The sequence below is a fragment of the Canis lupus genome, chromosome 33, assembly GCF_003254725.2.
Source record: "Canis lupus dingo isolate Sandy chromosome 33, ASM325472v2, whole genome shotgun sequence".
Taxonomy (NCBI): domain Eukaryota; kingdom Metazoa; phylum Chordata; class Mammalia; order Carnivora; family Canidae; genus Canis; species Canis lupus.
Genome location: NC_064275.1, coordinates 29,765,327 through 29,787,143, shown reverse-complemented (window position 1 = coordinate 29,787,143; position 21,817 = coordinate 29,765,327). Strand labels below are relative to the sequence as shown.

Below are 21,817 nucleotides of genomic sequence, written 5' to 3'. Positions count from 1 at the left end.
AGCAGAAGCTCTCAATAAATATTTGCTAGTTTCTAAGGATGACTAGGTTGAGTAATTTTTCATCAAATTTAATCCTAGTATATGTATATATTTATATATCCATATATACATTTATCAGAATACATATAGAGCCATGATTATATCTGATTGTTTTGCTATGTTGATGTACTTACAGTTCACTTTACAAAAGCAAATATTATAGTGCGAAAAAAAAAGAAAAAAATATTATAGTGCGTTTTAGGACACCTGTGTTCACATGATCAGTTCTTTGAAACTATATTTGGATGTACAAGCTATTAAAAGCTTCTTGCACTGAGTGACCTTTCAGGCAGAATTTAGATCAAATACTCATACTACTGCTGCCTGTTGCTGAGTGGAAGACAGCAGAAAACCCTGGATTCAAACCTCCCTTAGGTTTTTGTTTTCCTTGTTTTGTTTTCTTTCATTTTGCTTTAAGAAGATGAACAATGAAACCACAACCCTGATATCCTTGAAGAAGGCAATGAAAAGGTTTCTAAGGGCTACAGGGTGGGAACAAGCATAGGTCTGCTTTTTTGGGAAAATGGGTAAGAGAAAAATAAAAAATAAAACTAGGCAAAGAATTACAGGCATGCTGATCAGAATTCTGTCTCTGTTTAAAGTGGTTTAAGTCTTCCAGGTTAAAAATATATATAAAGTAATAATCTAAAAAAATTACTCCCAGGTGAATTCCATTCAATTAATGCATGTGCTATATTCTAGGTATACAAAATAAGTAAAATAGGTTTCTGTCCTTGAGGAGCTCAAAGCCTATAGGGATAACAGAAGTATTCAAAAATAGTTAGAATTTAATGTGATTGACATGATGGTGATATTCCTAAAGGGCCATGAGAGCATGAAGAGAGGATCAATTAAATTTGCCTTGTACACTAGGAAAAGGAACCCTTCCCAGAGAGAGAAGCTGAATCTTAAAGTGTGAATAACAGGTTATGAGAAAGAGAAATATGGGAAGGAATTCTAGGCTGAGGAACTGTACATACTATATGGAAGCCACAGAAGCCTGGAATCGTATGCTGTGTTCAGTGCGCTGCTAGATGTCTCTCGTGATTCGTGATTAGGATACGAGATGAAAAAAAAAAAAAAGATACGAGATGAGGGATCCCTGGGTGGCTCAGCGGTTTGGCGTCTGCCTTTGGCCCAGGACATGATCCTGGAGTCCTAGGATCAAGACCCACATTGGGCTCCCTGCATGGAGCCTGCTTCTCCCTCTGCCTGTGTCTCAGCCTCTCTCTCTCTCTCTTTCATGAATAAATAAATAAAATTTTAAAAAAAGGATACGAGATGAGTGGCAAAAGATGGGAGCAAAGGGCTAACTAATGGCTTTATGTTTATCTTCCTGAGGATATCTAGTTTGGCTCTAACTATCAGTGGATAACATAGATAATCAGTTGAGTTACATGATCAGAATTGTGTTTTATTTTATTTTTTAAAAAGATTTTATTTAAAAAAATAAAAAATAAAAAGATTTTATTTATCCATGAGAGACACAGAGAGAGAGGCAGAGACACAGGCAGAGGGAGAAGCAGGCTCCCTGCAAGGAGCCTGATGTGGGACTCGATCCCAGATCCTGGGATCATGCCTTGAGCTGAAGGCAGACGCTCAACCGCTGAGCCACCCAGGCGTCCCAGAATTGTGTTTTAGAAGCATATTTCTAGAGGATGGATTAGAGGTAGCAGAAATTGAAAGCAAGGATTTGTAATCCTAGGTCAAAATGAAAGATAGTTATTACCTGGTTTAGTGGTGATGGAGAGGAAGGGATAGTTTAGAAGCATTAATGGAGAGGAAGAAAACAAAGGTCAAAATTATTCTGAGATCTCTAGTTTAAAGCAATTGATGGTGATGTCCACTAACAAACCTGGGAAATTATAGTAGAAAACAGACTTAGATTTGCAGACATGTTGTTTAGGATTTGGAATGGTGTGGGAATGTCTTTTGGTCAGAGCCTTCCAAAGAACTGTTAACAATTGTGAACTCATATACTGACTGAGAAACTAGAGCTCCTCTCTAGAGTTCAAGCTAGAGATGACCTATAAGCAATATAGTCTTAAAGATGTCAAAGTTAACACAAGCAGTATGCCAGATGACATTGTTTTGACATGTAAACAGAGATTGTTGGCATGTTAGGTCATGCAGGCTTACACTCCTATGAAACACAACACATTTCGTAGTGGGCCTTATCTATATGTAAACAAAATACCCAAAACAGTGAGTAAATACCACCATAGTAATTTCTGAAGATGAGAGAGGGGGAGAGATAGTAGGTTCAGTTTAAGACAGGAGAGTTTGACACCTCCATCCAGGTGGAGATGCACAAAACATAAAGATACAGGTCTAGTGCTTAGGAGAGAGCTGGTACCTGAAACTAAATTAGCCTTGAGATAAAGTGAGGAGCAAGAAGAGAAGACGGCCAAAGACAGAACCTGGGCAGCCACAACAGCATTCAGGTCCCTGAGGACATAGAAGCTCAAGAAAGTGGTATGTGTATTTGTATACCACTTTCATGAAAAACAATTCAGGCAAGTGAGTTGTGTTGTTTCAGTTCTTTGTGATTCAGTTTGACATAATTCTGGTGTCACAGCACCGTCTGATGATTAAGCCTGTTCAGAGCTATCCAAATGCCCATGTTGGGTTACACAGCTTGGCATCTCATTCACATTATAGATGTTGATCATATGAGACATATTTTATTACTTCTGTCTAAGACCTTTGCTAGGTATTGGGAGACAGGTATAAGGATGGCCAAGAAATAGTCTCTGATTCCCTCCAACAGCTCACAATTCATTCATGAAACGGTAACCCTAAAAATAAAGCAGAGGGGGCCTGAGTGGCTCACTGGTTAAGCATCTGCCTTTGGCTCAGGTTATAATCCCAGGGTCCTGGGATCGAGCTCCATGTAGGGCTCTCTCCTCAGCAGGAAAGCCTGCTTCTCCCTCTCCCCATTGCTTGCTGCTCCCTCTGCTTTTGCTTTCTCTCTGTCAAGCAAATAAATAAAATCTCCAAAATAATTAAATAAAAATAAAGCAGGAGGTAGGGAGTGACAGGTAGTGGAGGAGGTCCCTCTGAAAATTAAGTAGGCAGGGTGATCTCCAGGCTTAAAGTCTAGTAGATTCAAGAGAATAGTGGAAAATGAGCTTATCCTTGAAGGTGGGAGAGGATTCCAGAAGTCAGACCAGAGAAGTGCACCTTATTAAATACTGGTCCCAGCACCTAGCTAGCATGACATTAGGTCTCAATCTTTTGGAGACTCAATTTCTTTATCTATGAAGTCTATTTTTAAAAATAATCTTGGGGGCAGCCCAAGTGGCTCAGTGGTTTAGCACCGTCTTCAGCCCAGGGCATGATCCTGAGTCCCAGGATCGAGCCCCACATTGGGCTCCCTGCATGAAGCCTGCTTCTCCCTCTGCCTGTGTCTCTGCCTCTCTCTCTCTCTCTCTCTCCCCCCTCTCCGTGTCTCTCATGAATAAAAAATTTAATAAAAATTTAAAAAAATAATCTCTACACCCAATGTAGGGCTTTAACTATTACCTTGAGAGCAAAAATCCCATGCTCTTCCGACTGAGCCAACCAGGTGCCCCTCAATTCCTTTACCTGCAACATGATAAAAATGACTGCTTCACTTCTTCTGGTTGTTGTGAGAATCAAAGTAATGCTTGTATTTAAAGTCCTTTTTTTTTTTTTTTTTTTTTTTTAATGTAGGCTCCAAGCCCAATGTGGGGCTTGAACTCAAGACCCTGAGATTGAGAGTTGCATGTTCCACTGACTCAGCCAGCCAGGTGCCCCTAACATACTATGTAAAGTATAAAGTACAACACAAAATCAAGTCGTGGCAGATAATTCAAGTAATTAGACAATTCAATATAAGACAATTGGCAATATAAGGAATATAAGAACTAGGATGATGGCTAGAGAGAATGGCAAATAGGAACATCTGCTCATAATCTTAAATTTAAATAGCTACCCCAATTTTTTTTAAGGATTTTATTTATTTATCCATGAGAGACACAGAGAGAGAGGCAGAGACACAGGCAGAGGGAGAAGCAGGCTCCATGCAGGGAGCCCGACATAGGACTCGATTCCCGGATTCTGGGATCATGAGTTGAGCTCAAGGCAGTCGCTCAACCGCTGAGCCACCCAGGGGCCCTCACTACCCAAATTAATAGTGGTTATAAACAATGTATTAGAGTCTTATCTTAGGCAAAACCTTAGCTTTGTCCCTTGTCCTAAAGTACCCCTTGATTCTTTTATCTATAGAGTAGACCACAAACTCCAAGCTTTAGAAGCACAGTTTAAAGAACTGGACTTCATCAAGGATAGTTTGACACAGAAATTTGAACATCATAGCAAGGCTTTGGCAAGCCAGGCAGCCCAAGATGAGCTGTGGACAGCAGTTCTGGCACCCAAGTGAGTATCCAATGATAAATCAGTGAAATTTTGTGGCTTCATGAGAGCTTGCAGTGGTCATGCTAAACTTGAATTTCAATGGATTGTGAAGAAATCCTATTTCCTTATGTTAATCGATTCAAAAAAGATTAATTTGAGCACCTGTAGCTACGCCAGCACTGCCATATGCATTTCATCAGTGTCTCTTGTTTGCCAATAGCTTACTAACACAGAGATGGTTGACGTAACTCCTCTGCCGCTGAGAAATGTGTAGTGTGAGTGGCCTGAGACCTAAGCTATCCAGCATAGTGTAGGCCCTTTCTAAAGTAAGTATTTTCTAAAATACAACAACTGGTTCTTGTAGTGGGTTTGTATCCTGATGGAATTCACTGTATGTTTGTACATAAAGAGTCCTACTGATTGAGCAGCTCTCCACATTTTTTGTAGATTCACTTCAATGGAACTGAATATTTTACACAGCTACGTTATTGATGTACTCGTCTGCTTGCACACCCATGTGGTTGAGAAGCTGCCAGACCTGGTGAGAGGTCTTCCCACCTTGGCCTCTGTCCTAAGACGAAAAGTCAAGAACGGGCGCATTAGAGCTGTGTGGGAGTCTGTCCTGGAGGAGTGCGGGCTGCAGGAAGGAGATATCAGGGCGCTTTGCACCTTCTTTATTGCACATGGTAACAAGACGGAATACTATGTTGCTAAGGTGAGGCACATGTATATCAGAGATGTCAGCGTCCTGATCACTAACATGGTAAAGAACCAGTCTCTGCAGGGCGGTTTGCTGAGGGCTGTTCAGGTCATTGAGAAGGGGAAAGCAGTGAGTGCTCCCGAAGAGCCGAAGTCCTCCCTGAAAGAGTTGATACCATCTGTCAAAAACTAACTTTGATGACCAAGAGATTCTTTTTCTAGTAGTTTATCTTGTAAACAGGGGAAGACGATGTATGTACAATGTATTACAGGTTCATTTTTTTTTTTTTTAATTTTTTATTTATTTATGATAGTCACACAGAGAGAGAGAGAGAGGCAGAGACATAGGCAGAGGGAGAAGCAGGCTCCATGCACCGGGAGCCCGACGTGGGATTCGATCCCGGGTCTCCAGGATCGCGCCCTGGGCCAAAGGCAGGCGCTAAACCGCTGCGCCACCCAGGGATCCCTACAGGTTCATTTTTATAGCAAAAGTGAGGGGAGCCCAAACAAAATATGATAAATTGGATACTTTTAAGTAGTGGATACTTTCTGTGTAGCAATATAAGAGAATGAAGAGAATGATGTGGAGCTATCACCAAGATGCGTTATTTTAAAATATTTCCGATATATTGTTAAGTGGAAAAAGAGGGCAAAAATACACACACACACACACACACACACACAGCTAATATATCCATAAATTTCATAAGCTGCTTCTGGAGAGATATGTTACAAAGTAAGAACATTGGTTGTCACAGGGAGAAAAATGAAGAGGCTAGAGGTCAAAGGTAGGAGAAATTCTCACTCTCAATCCCTTTTGTACATTTTGAATTTTGAACCATGTGAATGTACTATATATTAAAAGGCAAAAAAAAACAATAAAGACACCTAATATATATTGTATATTGTGCATTTTCACTCTGGTACACTACCACAGTTATTTTACACTGGAAAGGGAACTCTTAGACACTGACTATATATGAAAATATTTATTGGGGCCCCTGGCTGGCTCATTTGATAGAGCATGTGATTCTTGATCTCAGGGCTGTAGGTTTGAGCCCCATGTTGGGTACAGAGATTACTTAAAAATAAAATCTTAAAAAATTAAGAAGATATATTTATTTTTTTTTTTAAATTTTTATTTATTTATGATAGTCACAGAGAGAGAGAGAGAGAGAGGCAGAGACACAGGCAGAGGGAGAAGCAGGCTCCATGCACCGGGAGCCCGATGTGGGATTCGATCCCGGGTCTCCAGGATCGCGCCCTGGGCCAAAGGCAGGCGCCAAACCTCTGCGCCACCCAGGGATCCCAAGAAGGTATATTTATTGAACACCAATTCCAGGTGCTAGGTGCTGAGAATAACAGAAACATTTAAAAATGTGGACCCTGTCTTCTAGGTAAAGGTTAAGTGCGTGCGTGTTTTATTTGGGAGGTACAAATTCAGATCAACCAAAATGAGGTAACAGGAGACACAGGAGCATGTTTGGCAGATAAGTGTACCCAGTCTTGGAGCACCTGGCTGGCTCACTTGGTAGAGTATTTGACCCTTAACCTCAAGGTTGTAGGTTTGACCCCCATGTTGGGTGCAGAGATTACTTAAGATTTTTAGAATAAAATCTTAAAAAAAAAAAATCTACTCACTGTCTTGTCCTCTCCAGGCACACTGTTTAGAGAAAACATGCCTTGGAAGGTAGATGGAAAGGGAATTTCTCTGTCATGCTCGCTTAGTCTACGGTTTCCAGTGGGCCAAAGTTTGTTCTACGGGGAGTGACCCTCCCACCATACTTCCAAGATGCATCATCTAAGCCCTCCCAGTCAGTGGAAATCCAGTGCCTGCATTGCTCAGCGCAGTGTTTCATTGGAGTCCAGAAGTGATAGGAAGAGCCAGAGATTCTAGAAATGCAACAGGTCAGCCCCAGGCAGAACAGGGACTGTGGGTTCAGAAAGTAAACAACGCCAAGGAAACCTGAGGAAACACATAATATGGATCTACTACACAGACATAAATACACATAAATACCTGAACACAGAAATCAAAATGCAAATCTTAGAAGATAAGACTATAATAAAAACCACTATCACTAGGCAATATATGATTGGGTGAGTTCAGAGGAGGTCACTGTGTGGTTAAGGAATATTTCCTGGAGGAAGTACAATGAGTTGATCCTTCAAGTAGGCAAAGCAACAAAGTAATTCATTAAAATGAATTAAGATTTCAGACAATGGTCTGAAAGCACAAGATTTGGACGCCAGCAACTAGATCATAGTTCAATCTTTAAAAGAATAATGGGAGAGGGGCACCTGGGTGGCTCAGTTGGTTGGGTGTCCATCTCTTGGTTTTGGCTCAGGACATGATCTCAGGGTCATGGGATACAGCTCTGAAACGGGTTCCACACTGAGCACAGTTGGCTGGAGTTTATCTCACTCTCTGTGCCCCTCCCCCACCATGCACACAGGCGCATGCACCTCTCTCTCTCCCACCTCTCTCTAATAAATAAATAAATCTTAAAAAAAAATGGATAATGGGAGATTCCACAGGGAAAAGCAGGTTGGGACCATATTAAGGAGCCTGCAATTTTAGGCTGAGGTGTTGATATCATGGACAAGTGGATGACAACCAAAGATTTCTGAATTCACATTAAAACAAAAGTTCCCAAAGCTCTCTATCAAGGGCCCATGACTCCTTGCTTTGGCTCCCTCTGGAAACCATGCAGCCAACCTGAATGGCTTAGCAAACCCAAAACACCTCAAAGATTGTATTCATGCACAGTGATATTTTTCTCTACCTCCACATCTATGCAACATTTCCTCAAGAACTCAAGCCTGACTTTTTTTTTTTTTTTATGATAGTCACAGAGATAGAGAGAGGCAGAGACACAGGCAGAGGGAGAAGCAGGCTCCATGCACCAGGAGCCCGACGTGGGATTTAATCCCGGTTCTCCAGGATCACGCCCTGGGCCAAAGGCAGGCGCTAAACCGCTGGGCCACCCAAGGATCCCTCAAGCCTGACTTTTATTGCTTTTCTTTTTATTTAGTTTTGGTTGTTTTTCAAAAATTTTTCTTATTGCGGTAAAATATGCATAAAATTTACCATCTTAATCATTTTAAGTGGACAGTTCAGCGTATTAGATACATTCATAACACTGTGCAACCATCACTACAGTCTGTCTGAAAATAAACTCTGTAACCATTAAACAGTAACTCTGTCTCTGGGCTTTAGTAAGTGCTAGGGGTGAGTCTATTTAATCCCTGTATTTTCTCTAGCCCAAACCTACTTTTTTTAAAATAAAACAAAAATTTTTTTAAGTAATTTCTACATCCAATGTGGGGCTCAAGCTCAAATGGGATTAAGAGTTGCATGCTTTACCAACCAGGCAGCCAGCCAGGCATCCCCAAAACCTACTTTTTTCATAGAATTCAAAACAGTAGGATCAGTTGTCAGCACAAGAATTTCTTTCTTTCTTTCTTTCTTTCTTTCTTTCTTCTTTCTTTATTTATTTATTTATTTTTTTTATGATAGTCACACAGAGAGAGAGAGGCAGAGACATAGGCAGAGGGAGAAGCAGGCTCCATGCACCAGGAGCCCGACGTGGGACTCGATCCTGGGTCTCCAGGACCGCGCCCTGGGCCAAAGGCAGGCGCCAAACCACTGCACCACCCAGGGATCCCTATCAGCACAAGAATTTAGTATCAAAGTGGAAAACTCATTTCAGAGTGCACAAAATACTAAAATATTTTTTTACTTCTTTCGTAGTTTTGGTTGCTCTAGATTGGAATTTAATAGTACAGGAGTACATTACAAATGATGCATGTGACAGCTAAGCCCCAGAATCGAGGCAATCCTGTAGTTTGTCTTCCCAAGTCCTATGAAACCTCCATAGAAATGGATGGAACTGAAGACGGACACAGTAATGGTTCATCAAATCTTGACTTTGAACTGAACAAATTTTTCTCTTCCTCATTCTTGAGGCCTCTCCCTCCCTTTCCCTTTTCCAAGAATCTCTTTTCCAAAAATTGGGTACGGACGTTGATAGTAACAAGACTTGGATGCAACAACAACAACAACAAAAAGTCTTGGGTGGCCGGTGGCAGCGCTGGTCCTGAGGCTGGAGGCTAGAGATCCAGGGCCTTGCAGGGCAGCTCACACCGGATTCTCGGGGAAACCGCCCTGATCCGGTAATTCCCTATGAAGACCCCCACCCCCCTGCAGGGAGCTGGATGCAGAACTCGATCCCAGGACCCGGGATCACGACCTGAGCCAAGGCAGATGCTCAACTGCTGAGCCACCCAGGGGCCTCGGGAAGCATTTTTATTTTTTTTTATTTTTTTTATTTTTTTTTTATTTTTTTTATTTTTTTAGATTTTATTTATTTATTCATGATAGTCACAGAGAGAGAGAGAGAGAGAGAGGCAGAGACACAGGCAGAGGGAGAAGCAGGCTCCATGCACCGGGAGCCCGATGTGGGATTCGATCCCGGGTCTCCAGGATCGCGCCCTGGGCCAAAGGCAGGCGCCAAACCGCTGCACCACCCAGGGATCCCCACGGGAAGCATTTTTAAAATGACTGTTGAGTCTTTCTTTTTTCTTTTAAGATTTTATTTATTTATTCATGAGAGACAGAGAGAGAGAGAGAGAGAGGCAGAGACAACAGAGACACAGGCAGAGGGAGAAGCAGGCTCCTGCAGGGAGCTCAAGGAGCGGATCCTGCGACCCGGGGTCACGCCCTGGGCTGCAGGCGGCGCTAAACCGCTGAGCCACCTGGGCTGCCTCCTGTTGGGTCTTTATTTTTATTTTATTTTTAAAAATATTTTATTTATTTATTCATGAGAGACACAGAGAGAGGCCGAGGGAGAAGCAGGCGCCTTGCAGGGAGCCCAAGGTGGGGCTCGATCCCGCGACCCGGGGTCACGCCCTGGGCTGCAGGCGGCGCTAAGCGGCTGAGCCACCCGGGCTGCCCCCTGTTGGGTCTCTAACTTGTGTCGAGGTTTCCCTTTCTGTGCCGCAGCCCACGCTCGCGACCCTCCCGGGCTTCCGCAGGACCCGCGAGCAGCAGCCACGCGGGGGAGGCCGGCCGCAGCCCGAGCCGAGCGACAGCTGCGGCGCCGCAGGACCGAGCCCCGGCGGGCGAGGCTCCGGAAGCCCCCAGGACCCGGAAGTCCCGCCCCGCCGCCGCGCGGCCCGGGGGCGGGCCTGCGGCTGTGACGTCACAGCCCCTGCCGCGTCGCTGCGGCAGCACCGCGCCGACGAGCGTTTGCGGCTGACGAGAGGAAGGGGAGCGCGGTGTCCTGCGCCGGGAGCCGCTGGAGGCGCGCGGAAGCCCGAACGGGGGCTCGCGGGGTGCGCCTGCGACAGCGGTAAGACGGAAGTGCTGCCGCCGCGCTTCCCGCCTGCGCGGCCTGGGGCGCGGCCGCCGCGAGCCAGCGGGGCGCCCGGCGGGTGAGGGGGGGGCGGGGCCGTCGGCGCGTCCCGCCCGCCCTGCCGCCGCGGCTGTGGTGACCCCGCAGCCTGGCTCCCCCGGCGGCTCCGTGCGGCTGCGCGCCCGCGGTCGGCCTCAGGGCGCGGGTGTGAATCCCGCGGCGCCGGCTGCCGGGCGGGACGCCTCAACGGCTGCAGGGCGGCGTCCGCCGCGGTGGGGCCCGCCACGAGCGCCTTTGTCTTGCAGGGGTCGATGGCGGGGGGGCCCGGCTAGCTTCCGGAAATGGCGGCCGCCCGACGCGCCGTCCCCTCCCTGTCGGAGTGCCAGTGCCGCATCTGCGTGGACATCCTCGTCGAGCCCATCACGCTGCCGTGCGGCCACACGCTGTGCAGTCCGTGCTTCCAGGCGACTGTGGAGAAGGCGAGTCTGTGCTGCCCGTTCTGCCGCCGCCGGGTCTCTTCGTGGACCCGGTACCACACCCGAAGGAATTCCCTGGTCAACGCCGAGCTGTGGGCCGTCATCCAGAAACACTACGCCAGGGAGTGCAAGCGCAGAGCCTCGGGGCAGGAGCCGGAGGACGTCGGTGAGTCACACCCGGCGTGTGTGGAGTCTGCGGGGAAGAGAGAAAAAAATAAAAACCCTTTAAAAAGTGAATCCCTGGGCCCCCCCCCCCCGGTGGCTCAGCGGTTAGCGCCGCCTGCGGCCCCAGGCGTGACCCCGGGGGTCCCCGGATCGAGTCCCGCGTCGGGCTCCCTGCGTGGAGCCTGCTTCCCCTTCTGCCTGTGTCTGGGCCTCTCTCTCTCTGTGTCTGTCATGAATGAATAACTTACAAAAATCTTCAAAACAAAACAAAAAAAAGCGAACATCCATTTGTGTTCCACACACTAGAAACCAGTTGATAGCATGTCTAGATTTTTTTTTCCTCGAGGGTTTGGGTTTTATGGATCCCAAAATGTCGAGGTCGACGGTTAAGATTTTGTCCATTGTTATAATGCCCAGGCTACTGTTCAGTTGGGTTAAAAATGAAAAGTTAAGAAACAACCAACACCCCAAGAATGGCCCACATAGAGCTTTCCGTTTTGTGAAGGTGACATAAATATTGACAGATGAGCAGTAGTCCGCGGAGCAGCAGCAGCACCGGAAATACAGAAACTTACCTGGCTGTGCATCTCCAGTCATTTAATTCTTAAGCATGCAGTGAACCTAAAAATAGCTTTCAGTGACCGTTTCCATTTAGTTCAGTGATTTTTTTTTTTTTTTTGCAGATTTTATTTAGTTATTCATCAGAGACACCGGTGTGTGTGTGTGTGTGTGTGTGTGTGTGTGTGGAGAAACACAGGCAGAGGGAGAAGAAGCAGGTTCCATGCAGGGAGCCGGATGCTGGACTCATCCCAGCACCCCAAGATCCTGACCTGAACTGAACGCAGATGCTCCACCATTGAGCCACCCAAGGGCCCCTAGTTCAGTCATTCTTTATTTTAAAGATTTTATTTATTTATTCATGAGAGATAGAGGGAGAAGCAAGGCTCCCTCTGAGGATCCCAATGCAGGACCGGATCCCAGGACCCTGAGCCAAAGGCAGCTGTTCAACCACTGAGCCACCCAGGCATCCCACAAATGGATACATGTGAAGTTCACAGTTCAGTGGCTTTGGTATTTTACATCATGAGGTTTTTTTTTTTTTTTTTTTTTTTTTTCTTTTTCAAAATCGTGGTGAAATCTATAAAGCATAACATTGGCCATTTTAACCATTTTAAGTTTGTTAAAGCGTATTAATGGTATTTTTTAATTTAATTTAATTTTTTTTTATGATAGTCGCACAGAGAGAGAGAGCGAGAGAGGCAGAGACACAAGCAGAGGGAGAAAAGCAGGCTCCATGCACCAGAAGCCTGACGTGGGATTCGATCCCTAGTCTCCAGGATCGCGCCCTGGGCCAAAGGCAGGCGCTAAACCGCTGCGCCACCCAGGGTTCCCCTTAATGGCATTAAAAAAAAAATCTATTCGTGAGAAAGAGAGAGGCAGAGAGAGAAGCAGGCTCCATGCAGGGAGCCAGACGTGGGACTGGATCCCGGGTCTTCAGGAACACCCTGGGCTGAAGGCGGCGCTAAACTGAGCCACCCGGGCTGCCTAATGGCATTAATTATATTCACGGTGTACAACTTTCAGCACTGTTTCCAAAACTTTTTCCTCACCCCAAATTCTTTAGCTATTAGGCAATGGTTCTCCATTCTTCTGTTTTCCCACTCTTTACTCCTGTGTTTCTCTTTCTTTTCTTTCTTTTCCTTCCTTCCTTCCTTCCTTCCTTCCTTCCTTCCTTCCTTCCTTCCTTCCTTCCTTCCTTTTTCTTTCTTTTCTTTTCTTTTCTTTTCTTTCTTTCTTTCTTTCTTTCTTTCTTTCTTTCTTTCTTTCTCTTTCTTTCTTTCTTTCTTTCTTTCTTTCTTTCTTTCTTTCTTTCTTTCTTTCTTTCTTTCTTTCTTTTTCTGATTTTTATATATTTATTCAAGAGAAAGGTAGAGAAGCAGGCTCCTCACAGGGAGCCCGATGTGGGACTCCATCCCAGGACCTCAGGATCACACCCTGAGCAGAAGGGGTCCTCCCCATGTTTCTGTCTACTTTGTCTCTATGTATTTGCTTGTTCTAGGTATTTCATACAAGTGTATTCCTACAATATGTGATCTGTTGTGTCTGGCTTTCACTTATGTTTCAAGATTATACACAGTTAAGTATCAGTACTTCCTTCCTTTGTAGAACTAAATAGTATTTTATGGATTGTATTATTATATTTTGTTTATCCTTTCATTTATGGATGAACATTTGAGTTGTTTCCATCTTTTGCCTATTTGAGTAGTGCTGATATGAATATTCATATATAAAGTATTAGAATGTTTCCAGTACTTTTGTATATGTACCTAGGATTGGAAGTACTCAATTTATACGGTAGTTCTCTGTTTAGCTTTTTAAGGAACTGCCAAATTTTTCCACAGGGCTTTGCCATTCTGCATTCCCACCTACAACGTATAATGGTTCCAGTTTCTCTGCATCCTCACCAACACTTGTTATTTTCTGTTGTTTTTTTTTTTTTTTTTGGTGTGTGTGCATTTTTTTTTTTTTTTAAAGATTTTATTTTTTTGGGAAGCCTGGGTGGCTCAGTGGTTGAGCGCCTGCCTTTGGCCCAGGGCATGATCCTGGAGTCCCGGGATCAAGTCCCACATCAGGCTCCCTGCGTGGAGCCTGCTTCTCCCTCTGCCTCTCTCTCTCTCTCTCTCTCTCTGTCTCTCATGAATAAATAAATAGAAAAAAATAGATTTTATTTATTTATTCATGGGAGACACAGAGAGCCAGAAGGAGAAGCAGGCTCCATACAGGGAGCCTGATGTGGGAGGCTCCGAGGTCGATCCCAGGACCCCGGGATCACGCCCTGGGTTGAAGGTGGCGCTAAACCGCTTAGCTACCGACGCTGCCCGGTGTGTGTGCGCGTATTAAATAGTCATTCTAGTAGATGTGAAGTGGTATCTTAGTATCTGTGTCTTTTAATTGTAGTCAAGCATGCATAAAAATTTATAATTTCCACCATTTTTGACTATACAGTTCGGTGGCCTTAAGGATAGTCACTCTGGTGTGCAACCATCACCACCATCCTCCTGAACTCTTTCATCTTCCCAAACTGAAACGCCATACCCATTAAACAATAACTCCCCAGTTCCCTCTCCCTCCAGCCCTTTTAACCATCATGCTACTTCGGGCTTCTATGAATTTGATCACTTTAGGTATCTCATATAAGTAGAATCAAAATATTTGTCCTTTTGTATCTGGCTTATTTATTTCACTTAGTGTCTTCAAGGATCTTCCGTATTGTAGTTAGAATTTCATTCCTTTCTGAAGTTAAATGTTTGGCTCTCGATCTCAGCTCAGGTCTTAATCTCAGGGTCAGGAGTTCAAGCCCCTCACTGGGCTCCATGGCCAGCATGGAGCCTACTTAAAGAAAAAAAAAGAATTTTATTCCTTTCTATGGCTGAATAATACTCCATTGGAGGTATTTACCACATTTTGTTTGTCAGTGGACACTTGGGTCACTTCTGCCTTTTGGCTGTTGTGTATAATGCTGCTATGAATGGTGGCGGGCAAGTATGTTTTTGAGTTCCAGCTTTCAACTCCTTTGAGTATGTACCCAGAAAGAAATTGCTGGATCATGTTATTTCTGTGGGTGTTTTTTGTTGGTTTGGTTTGGTTTTTTGTTTTTGTGGAATTGCAGTACTCTTCCATAGCAGTTGCACTCTTTTACATTTCCACTAGCAATGTGCAAGGACTCCCATTTTTCCATATCGTTGTCAGCACTTGTTACTTTCTTACTTTTGGGTTTTTTTTTAATAAAGCCATCCTGGGCAGTCCAGGTGGCTCCGGTTTAGCGCCGCCTTCATTCCAGGGCATGATGCTGGAGACCTGGGATTGAGTCCCACGTCGGGCTCCCTGCATGGAGCCTGCTTCTCTCCCTGCCTGTGTCTGCTCTCTCTGTTTCTCATGAATAAATAAGGTATTTAAAAATAAATAAATAAAACCATCTTAATGAGTATGAGATGCTGTCTCATTTTGGTTTTGGTTTGCATTTCCCTAATGACTAATAATTTTGAACATCTTTTCATGTATTTTTTTGGTTGTATATCTTTGGAGAATTGTTTATTCAAGTCTTTTGCTAGTTTTAAAATCAGATTTTTTGTTGTTTAGTTGTTGGTGTTTATATATTCTAGATTTTTTTTTTTTTTTTTTTTTTTTTTTTTTTTTATGATAGTCACACACAGAGAGAGAGAGAGGCACACAGGCAGAGGGAGAAGCAGGCTCCATGCACTGGGAGCCCGACGTGGGATTTGATCCCGGGTCTCCAGGATCGCGCCCTGGGCCAAAGGCAGGCGCCAAACTGCTGAGCCACCCAGGGATCCCTATATTCTAGATGTTAACTCCTTATCAGATAAGATTTGCAAATATTTTCTCCCATTCCATGGGTTGCTATTTCACTCTACTGATTATGTACTTTGATGCACAGAAGTTATTAAGTTTGCTATAGTCCTGTTTATCTATTTTTGCTTTTTGTACTTGTGGTTTTGGTGTCATACCAAGAAATTATTGCTAAACTTCAATGTCATGAAGCTTTTTCCTGTTTTCTTACAGGAATTCTATAGTTTCAGGTCTTATTCTTGAGTCTTTTATCCATTTTGATCTAATTTGTTTAGTATGGTGTGGGGTAAGGGTCCAATTTATTTCTTTTTTTATATGTGAATATCCAGTTTTGTTAGTGCCCTTTGTTGATGATGACTGTTTTAAAGTTTTTAGTAGGAAGTCTGATGTCTGGACTTCCTCAAAAATAGTTTGTTAATTTATTTTATTCCTTTGAATTGTCCATGCTTCCTTGTTTCTTTGTATGCCCTGTGACTTTTTTTTTTTTTTTGAGAAAATTGGACATTTGAATGTTACAATGTGGTGACACTGGAAATCAGATTTCTTCCTTTCCCCAGAGTTTACCATTTTCTTCGATTGTTGAATAATGGTCCGTTTGTTTACTAACTTTACCAAACTATTTTTGCAAAGACTGTATGCCTTGTTGTGTGTGGTCACCTGAGTCTCTGTGCCTTAGCTTCTGTTCAGTTAGCATTTTGACAGATGTCCTTTAATGTCAGGAGCTAAAGAAACAAAACAAGAAAGCACCTTTTTGTCTTGAAACATTGGCTCAGTGTGGAGGCAGTTCTTCAGCAGTTAGCCAGGCTTGCACTGAGCCTAGGGATCAGTGAAAGTTTGGGGTCTTGTTGTGTGTTTTTGGAGCATGTGTCTTGCCCTGGGTATGTTCCACCCCCTCCAGAACCAGGAACCAGTGTCCCATTCTGAGAATGTGGATATCCTTGTTCAAGACTACCACTACACTGAGGACGTGAGGCAAGAGCAAAAGTGCCACAAAACTTTCCTACTATTTTGAAGTTGCTTTTTTTCCCTGATTTGCCATTTTCTTGGTTGTTGTAAACCTTTGATCGTTTTCTAGAGTTCTAACGTCCCACTACCCAGCTAAATAATAAGGAGCCTCCATTTCAATTGAGGTAGCCAAGCCAGGACTCCCTGTCTCTCCAGCTCCTGGTAAAGGACTGTAGCATCCCTCTGGGAAGAACAAACTGCCAGCATGTCTTATCCCTTCCAGCTCACTGTTGCAGAGGCTCAATTCCAGATGAGTGGACCTGAGAAACTATGGGTTCCCTTTCTCCATCCATTTCAAATTTTTTTTTTATTAATTTTTATTTATTTATGATAGTCACAGAGAGAGAGAGAGGCAGAGACACAGGCAGAAGGAGAAGCAGGCTCCATGCACTGGGAGCCCGACGTGGGAATCGATCCAGGGTCTCCCGGATCGGGCCCTGGGCCAAAGGCAGGCGCCAAACCCCTGTGCCACCCAGGGATCCCCCTCCATCCATTTCATACTCAGAGAAAGGAAGCGTTTGTTACCTCGGCAAAGCAGGTAGAGAATATTAGGGTCCCCTTGCCTTCATCACAGCTCACTCATAGGGCAAAGGTTCTAGAGCAGGAAAGCCAAGAAGACTGTGGAGGCTACTATGCCTGCCTAATGACCTGTTCATAAGGAAAGAAGTAAGCTATAGTCTTTGCCTTCCAGCTCTAGAGCAGTAACTCAGATTTTGCCCAGGGAAAGAGGCAGACCATAAGAACTGAGAGCTCCAAAGATCTCCTGCAAAGAAAATGGCTTTATTTACAATAGACTGTAGAGAAGTCCAAGCATAAGGGCATTCTTGAAAATGATGCCAATTTTAGTGGTAAGTACTTAAAAGAAGGCTGATAGAGTGCTGTCAGAAAAATGGCAGGCAGCTCCAAGCTGTCAACCCTCCATAGAAACATCAAAAAACAAGTACAAACTATCGTAGCCAACATCATTAGTTGGCCACCCCACTTGAAATGGAACCAACTTCTTATTTGGCTTGGGGAAGGTGGGGAGAAGGTTGTGGTTCAAGTGCTACAGATTCTCATTTTTCTTACTGAGATTTAGTAAATTTTTTGGGAAATATTTCTTCATTTGCTATATGTTCCTAGGACAATTTACAGGGATATTTGTTTATTATTTTTTTTAAGATTTTATTTATTTATTCATGAGAGAGAGGCAGAGACACAGGCAGAGGGAGAAGCAAGCTCTATGCAGGAAGCCCGATGCGGGACTCGATCCCGGGTCTCCAGGATCACACCCTGGGCTGAAGGCGGCGCCAAACGGCTGACCCACCCAGGCTTCCCGATTTGTTGATTTTAATGTTAAAATCATACTGTTGATTCCTGTGGCTTTACAGAAAATCTTGAAGTCACATAGTAATAGATCTCCAGTTTTATTATTATTATTCATGTTTGTTCTGGGTATTCTAGGTCCTTTGTATTTTCATGTAGATTTTTTTTTTTTTAAGATTTTATTTATTTATTCATGAGAGACACATACACACAGAGGCAGAGACACAGGCAGAGGGAGAAGCAGGCTCCATGCAGGAAGCCCGATGTGGGACTCGATCCTGGTCTCCAGGATCATGCCCTGGGCCAGAGGCGGTGCTACACAGCTGAACCACCAAGGCTTCCCTCATGTAGATTTTTAAATTTAATTTAATTTTATTTATTCATGAGAGACACAGGCAGAGGGAGAAGCAGGCTCCATGCAGGAAACCTGTGGGTTTCCCGAGAACCCGGGATCATGCCCTGAGCCAAAGGCAGATGCTCAACCGCTGAGCCACCCAAGCGTCCCCCTCGTGTAGATTTTTAAATCAACCTGCCACTTTCTACCAAAAGTGTAGTAGGAGTTGATTTGGGTTGTGTTGGATCTTTGGATCAATTTGGGGAGAATTGATATGTTAACACCATAGAGCCCTTGTACCTGTGAAAACAGTCTTTCTCTCCATTGATTTAAATCTTCAATTTCCCTCAGTAATGTTTTATAGTTTTTCAGTGAAGACCAATTACACGTTGTTATATGTTGAATTGTGTCTCCTTGGAAAAGAAATGTTTAACTCCTAACTTCTATACTTCATACCTTATTTGGAAATAAGATATTTTTTTGGAAATAAGATCTTTACAGGGGTAGTCAATTTTAGGTCGTTAGTGTTGTGGTTCTTAATCCATTATGACTGGTGTCCTCATAAATGGAAAATTTGAACAGAGACAGACACACAGAAGGAGAATGATAAGAAAACCCGTAGTGGGAACACTATGTGAAGACAGAGGGTTAGAGTAATGCACCTACAAACCAGTGAACACCAAAGATTGCTGGTAAACCACCAGAAACTAGAAGAATCAAGGAACCCTACTTCAGGCTTCAGAGGAAGATTGGATGAGCAAATTTTTTTTTTTTCATTATTGGGTGAGCAAATTTAATTGGAAGAAGAAAACTATTTCTGGCATGATACAAGCAGAATCAAATTGAGTGATGAAAGTAATGTAATTTTATGAATGACTTAATTGCTCAAGTTAGGTTTATTGTGATCTTTTATTTTGGTCCAGTATTTGGACATTCAATTCTTTGATTAACTTGGAAGGAAAAGGAGAAGCTGACTCCTTGATGAGCAGGGATCCCCATGTAGAGCTCGATCATGGGACCCTGAGATCATGACCTGAGCCAAAGGCAGATGGCAATTAACCAGCTGAGCCACCCAGATGCCCCTAAAGTTAGTTTAGATATTAAATCTTCATTTACTTATGTGGAGCCTTAAGTGTCTCCATTTTAGCCCTGTGGTTTTCTTTTTTCTTTTCTTTTTTAATGTTTATTCCAAAGCCATTTTAAATCGTCAAATGAAAATCCAGTGTTGCCACCCAAGGCATTAACCATGGGTGATGATCCACGGTGGCTTTTTTTCTACAAAATGACCACAAAGAGGGCAGCCCTGGTGGCGCAGCGGTTTGGCGCCTCCTGCAACCTGGGGTGTGATCCTGGGGATCCAGGATCGAGTCCCACATCGGGCTCCAGCATGGAGCCTGCTTCTTCTCTCTCTGCCTCTGTCTCTGCCTCTTTCTCTCTGTGACTATGAATAAATAGATAAAACCTTTAAAAAAAAAAAAATGACCACAAAGAGTATGCTACTCTCTAAGGGGAAGGAAACAAGCCATCCTCCTGTAGTTTTCTTTTTATTTATTTATTTATTTTTTGATAGTCACACACACACACAGAGAGAGAGAGAGTCAGACACAGGCAGAGGGAGAAGCAGGCTCTATGCACCGGGAGCCCGACGTGGGATTCGATCCCGGGTCTCCAGGATCGCGCCCTGGGCCAAAGGCAGGCGCCAAACCGCTGCGCCACCCAGGGATCCCTTTTTAAATATTTATTTATTTATTTATTTATTATTATTATTTATTTTTATTATTTCTTATTTATTTATTTTTTATTTTATTTTATGTAGTTTTCTTTATAACAAGTTTTGATTTTTGTTTTTTTATGGTGGCAAAATACATTTAACAGAAAATTTGCCATTTTGATTTTTTTTAAGATTTTGTTTATTTTAGAGAGAGTGACTTGGGATAGGAGCCAGAGAGAGAGAGAGAGAGATCTCAAGCCGACTGTCCTCTGAGTGTGGAGCTTCAAGCAGGGTTCCATCTTGCAACACTGAGATGATGACCTGAGCTGAAATCGGAGTTGGACGCTTAGCCAACCCAGGTGTCCCCATTTTAATTGTTTCTAAGTATACAGTTCAGTGGCATGGAGTGCAGTCACATTGATGTGCAGCCATCACCACCATCCATCTCCAGAACTTTTCATTCTCCACAATTAAAACTATAGCCATTACACAATAACTCCCCAATTCCTCCTTCCCGTAACCCCTGGCAACCACCATTCTACTTGCTGTCAAATTTGACTACTATAGGTACCTTCATATAAGTAGAATCATAATAGGTATTAGTTCTTTTGTGTCTGACTTTTTTCACTTAGCATAATATCTTCAAGGTTAATTATTGTTATATAGTATGTCAGAATTTCATGGGGTACGTGGTTGGCTCAGTTGGTTAAGCGTCTGCCTTTGACTCAGGTCGTGATCCTGGGGTCCTGAGATTCAGCCCTTCTTTGGGCTGCTTTGCCCTCTACCCTTCCCCACATGTTTTCTCTCTCTCAAATAAATTAATTTTTAAAAATCTTTTAGAAAAAAACCAAGAATTTCATTCCATTTTATTTATTTATTTTCATCCCATTTTATAACTGAATAATATTCCTCTGTATTTACCACATTTTATTCATTTATCTGCTGATAAACACTTGGATTACTTCCACCTTTTGGCTGTATGTACCCAGAAGGGAATTGCTGGGTCATATGGTAATTCTCTTTAATTATTTGTGCAACCACTATATTGTTTTCCATAGCTGCTGCACCATTTTACACTTTTATGAACAGTGCATAAGGATTTCAGTTTCTCCATCTCCTTGTCAACACTTAAGTTTTGTTTTATAGGGATCCCTGGGTGGCACAGTGGTTTGGCGCCTGCCTTTGGCCCAGGGTACGATCTTGGAGACCTGGGATCGATTCCCACATCGGGCTTCCTGCATGGAGCCTGCTTCTCTCTCTGCCTGTGTCTCTGTCCCCCCCCCCCCCCCCCCCCCCCCCCCCGTGTGACTGAATAAATAAAATCTTTAAAAAAAAAATCTTAAAAAGTTTTGTTTTATAATAACCATCTTAATGGTTATGAAGTGGTATCTCTTTGTTGTTTTGATTTGCATTTCCCTAATGACTAGTGATATTAACATCTTCTTATGTGCTTGTTGGCCACTTATGTCGCATTTTTTGAAAAATGTTTGAATCCTTTACCCATTTTTTTATTATTTTTTTACCTTTTCTTTTTTAAGATTTTTATTTTATTTTATTTTTTTAAATTTTTATTTATTTATGATAGAGAGAGAGGCAGAGACATAGGCAGAGGGAGAAGCAGGCTCCATGCACCGGGAGCCCGATGTGGGATTCAATCCCGGGTCTCCAGGATCGTGCCCTGGGCTGAAAGTGGGCACTAAACTGCTGAGCCACCCGGGCTGCCCCTTTACCCATTTTTTTAATTGGGTTTGTTTTTTGTTGTTGAGTTGTTGGAGTTCTTTATATGTTCTTGATATTAATGCCTTATCAGATAAATTATTTGCAAGTATTTTCCTCCTGTGGGTTGTCTTTTAATTTTCGTAATATTTTAGCTGTTTTTTATTTATTTAAGATTTTAATTTGTTTATTCATGAGAGACGCAGAAAGAGAGGCAGAGACACAGGCCAAGGGAGAAGCAGGCTCCTTGTGGGGAGCCTGA

At 43.3% G+C, this 21,817-nt stretch overlaps 2 protein-coding genes across 2 annotated transcripts in view; both read left to right on the top strand.

Annotated features, from left to right (window-relative positions):
* The first annotated feature begins 261 nt into the window (after positions 1-261).
* SMCO1 (single-pass membrane protein with coiled-coil domains 1) lies at positions 262-6,292 on the top strand. The gene is made up of 4 exons (XM_049105564.1): positions 262-510; positions 4,291-4,440; positions 4,867-5,390; positions 5,591-6,292. The coding sequence occupies exons 1-3, from the start codon at positions 461-463 to the stop codon at positions 5,309-5,311; spliced, it is 645 nt and encodes a 214-aa protein (XP_048961521.1). The 5' UTR covers positions 262-460; the 3' UTR covers positions 5,312-5,390; positions 5,591-6,292.
* A 4,011-nt stretch (positions 6,293-10,303) lies between these two features.
* Positions 10,304-21,817, top strand: part of RNF168 (ring finger protein 168) — a 33,405-nt gene continuing 21,891 nt past the window's right edge. The window contains exons 1-2 of the mRNA XM_025474099.3: positions 10,304-10,472; positions 10,781-11,117. Of these exons, the coding sequence (XP_025329884.1) occupies positions 10,817-11,117 (301 nt within the window). The 5' untranslated portion in view covers positions 10,304-10,472; positions 10,781-10,816. The remainder of the gene's footprint in view (positions 10,473-10,780; positions 11,118-21,817) is intronic.

What these genes read in the sequence shown, in the direction of transcription:
- SMCO1 (XM_049105564.1), top strand. Translation starts at nt 461, where the DNA reads ATGAACAATGAAACCACAACCCTGATATCCTTGAAGAAGGCAATGAAA. An exon ending in TTGAAGAAGGCAATGAAAAG is followed by an intron (nt 511 to 4,290) that starts GTTTCTAAGGGC and finishes TTTTATCTATAG; the next exon opens with AGTAGACCACAAACTCCAAG. An exon ending in ACAGCAGTTCTGGCACCCAA is followed by an intron (nt 4,441 to 4,866) that starts GTGAGTATCCAA and finishes CATTTTTTGTAG; the next exon opens with ATTCACTTCAATGGAACTGA.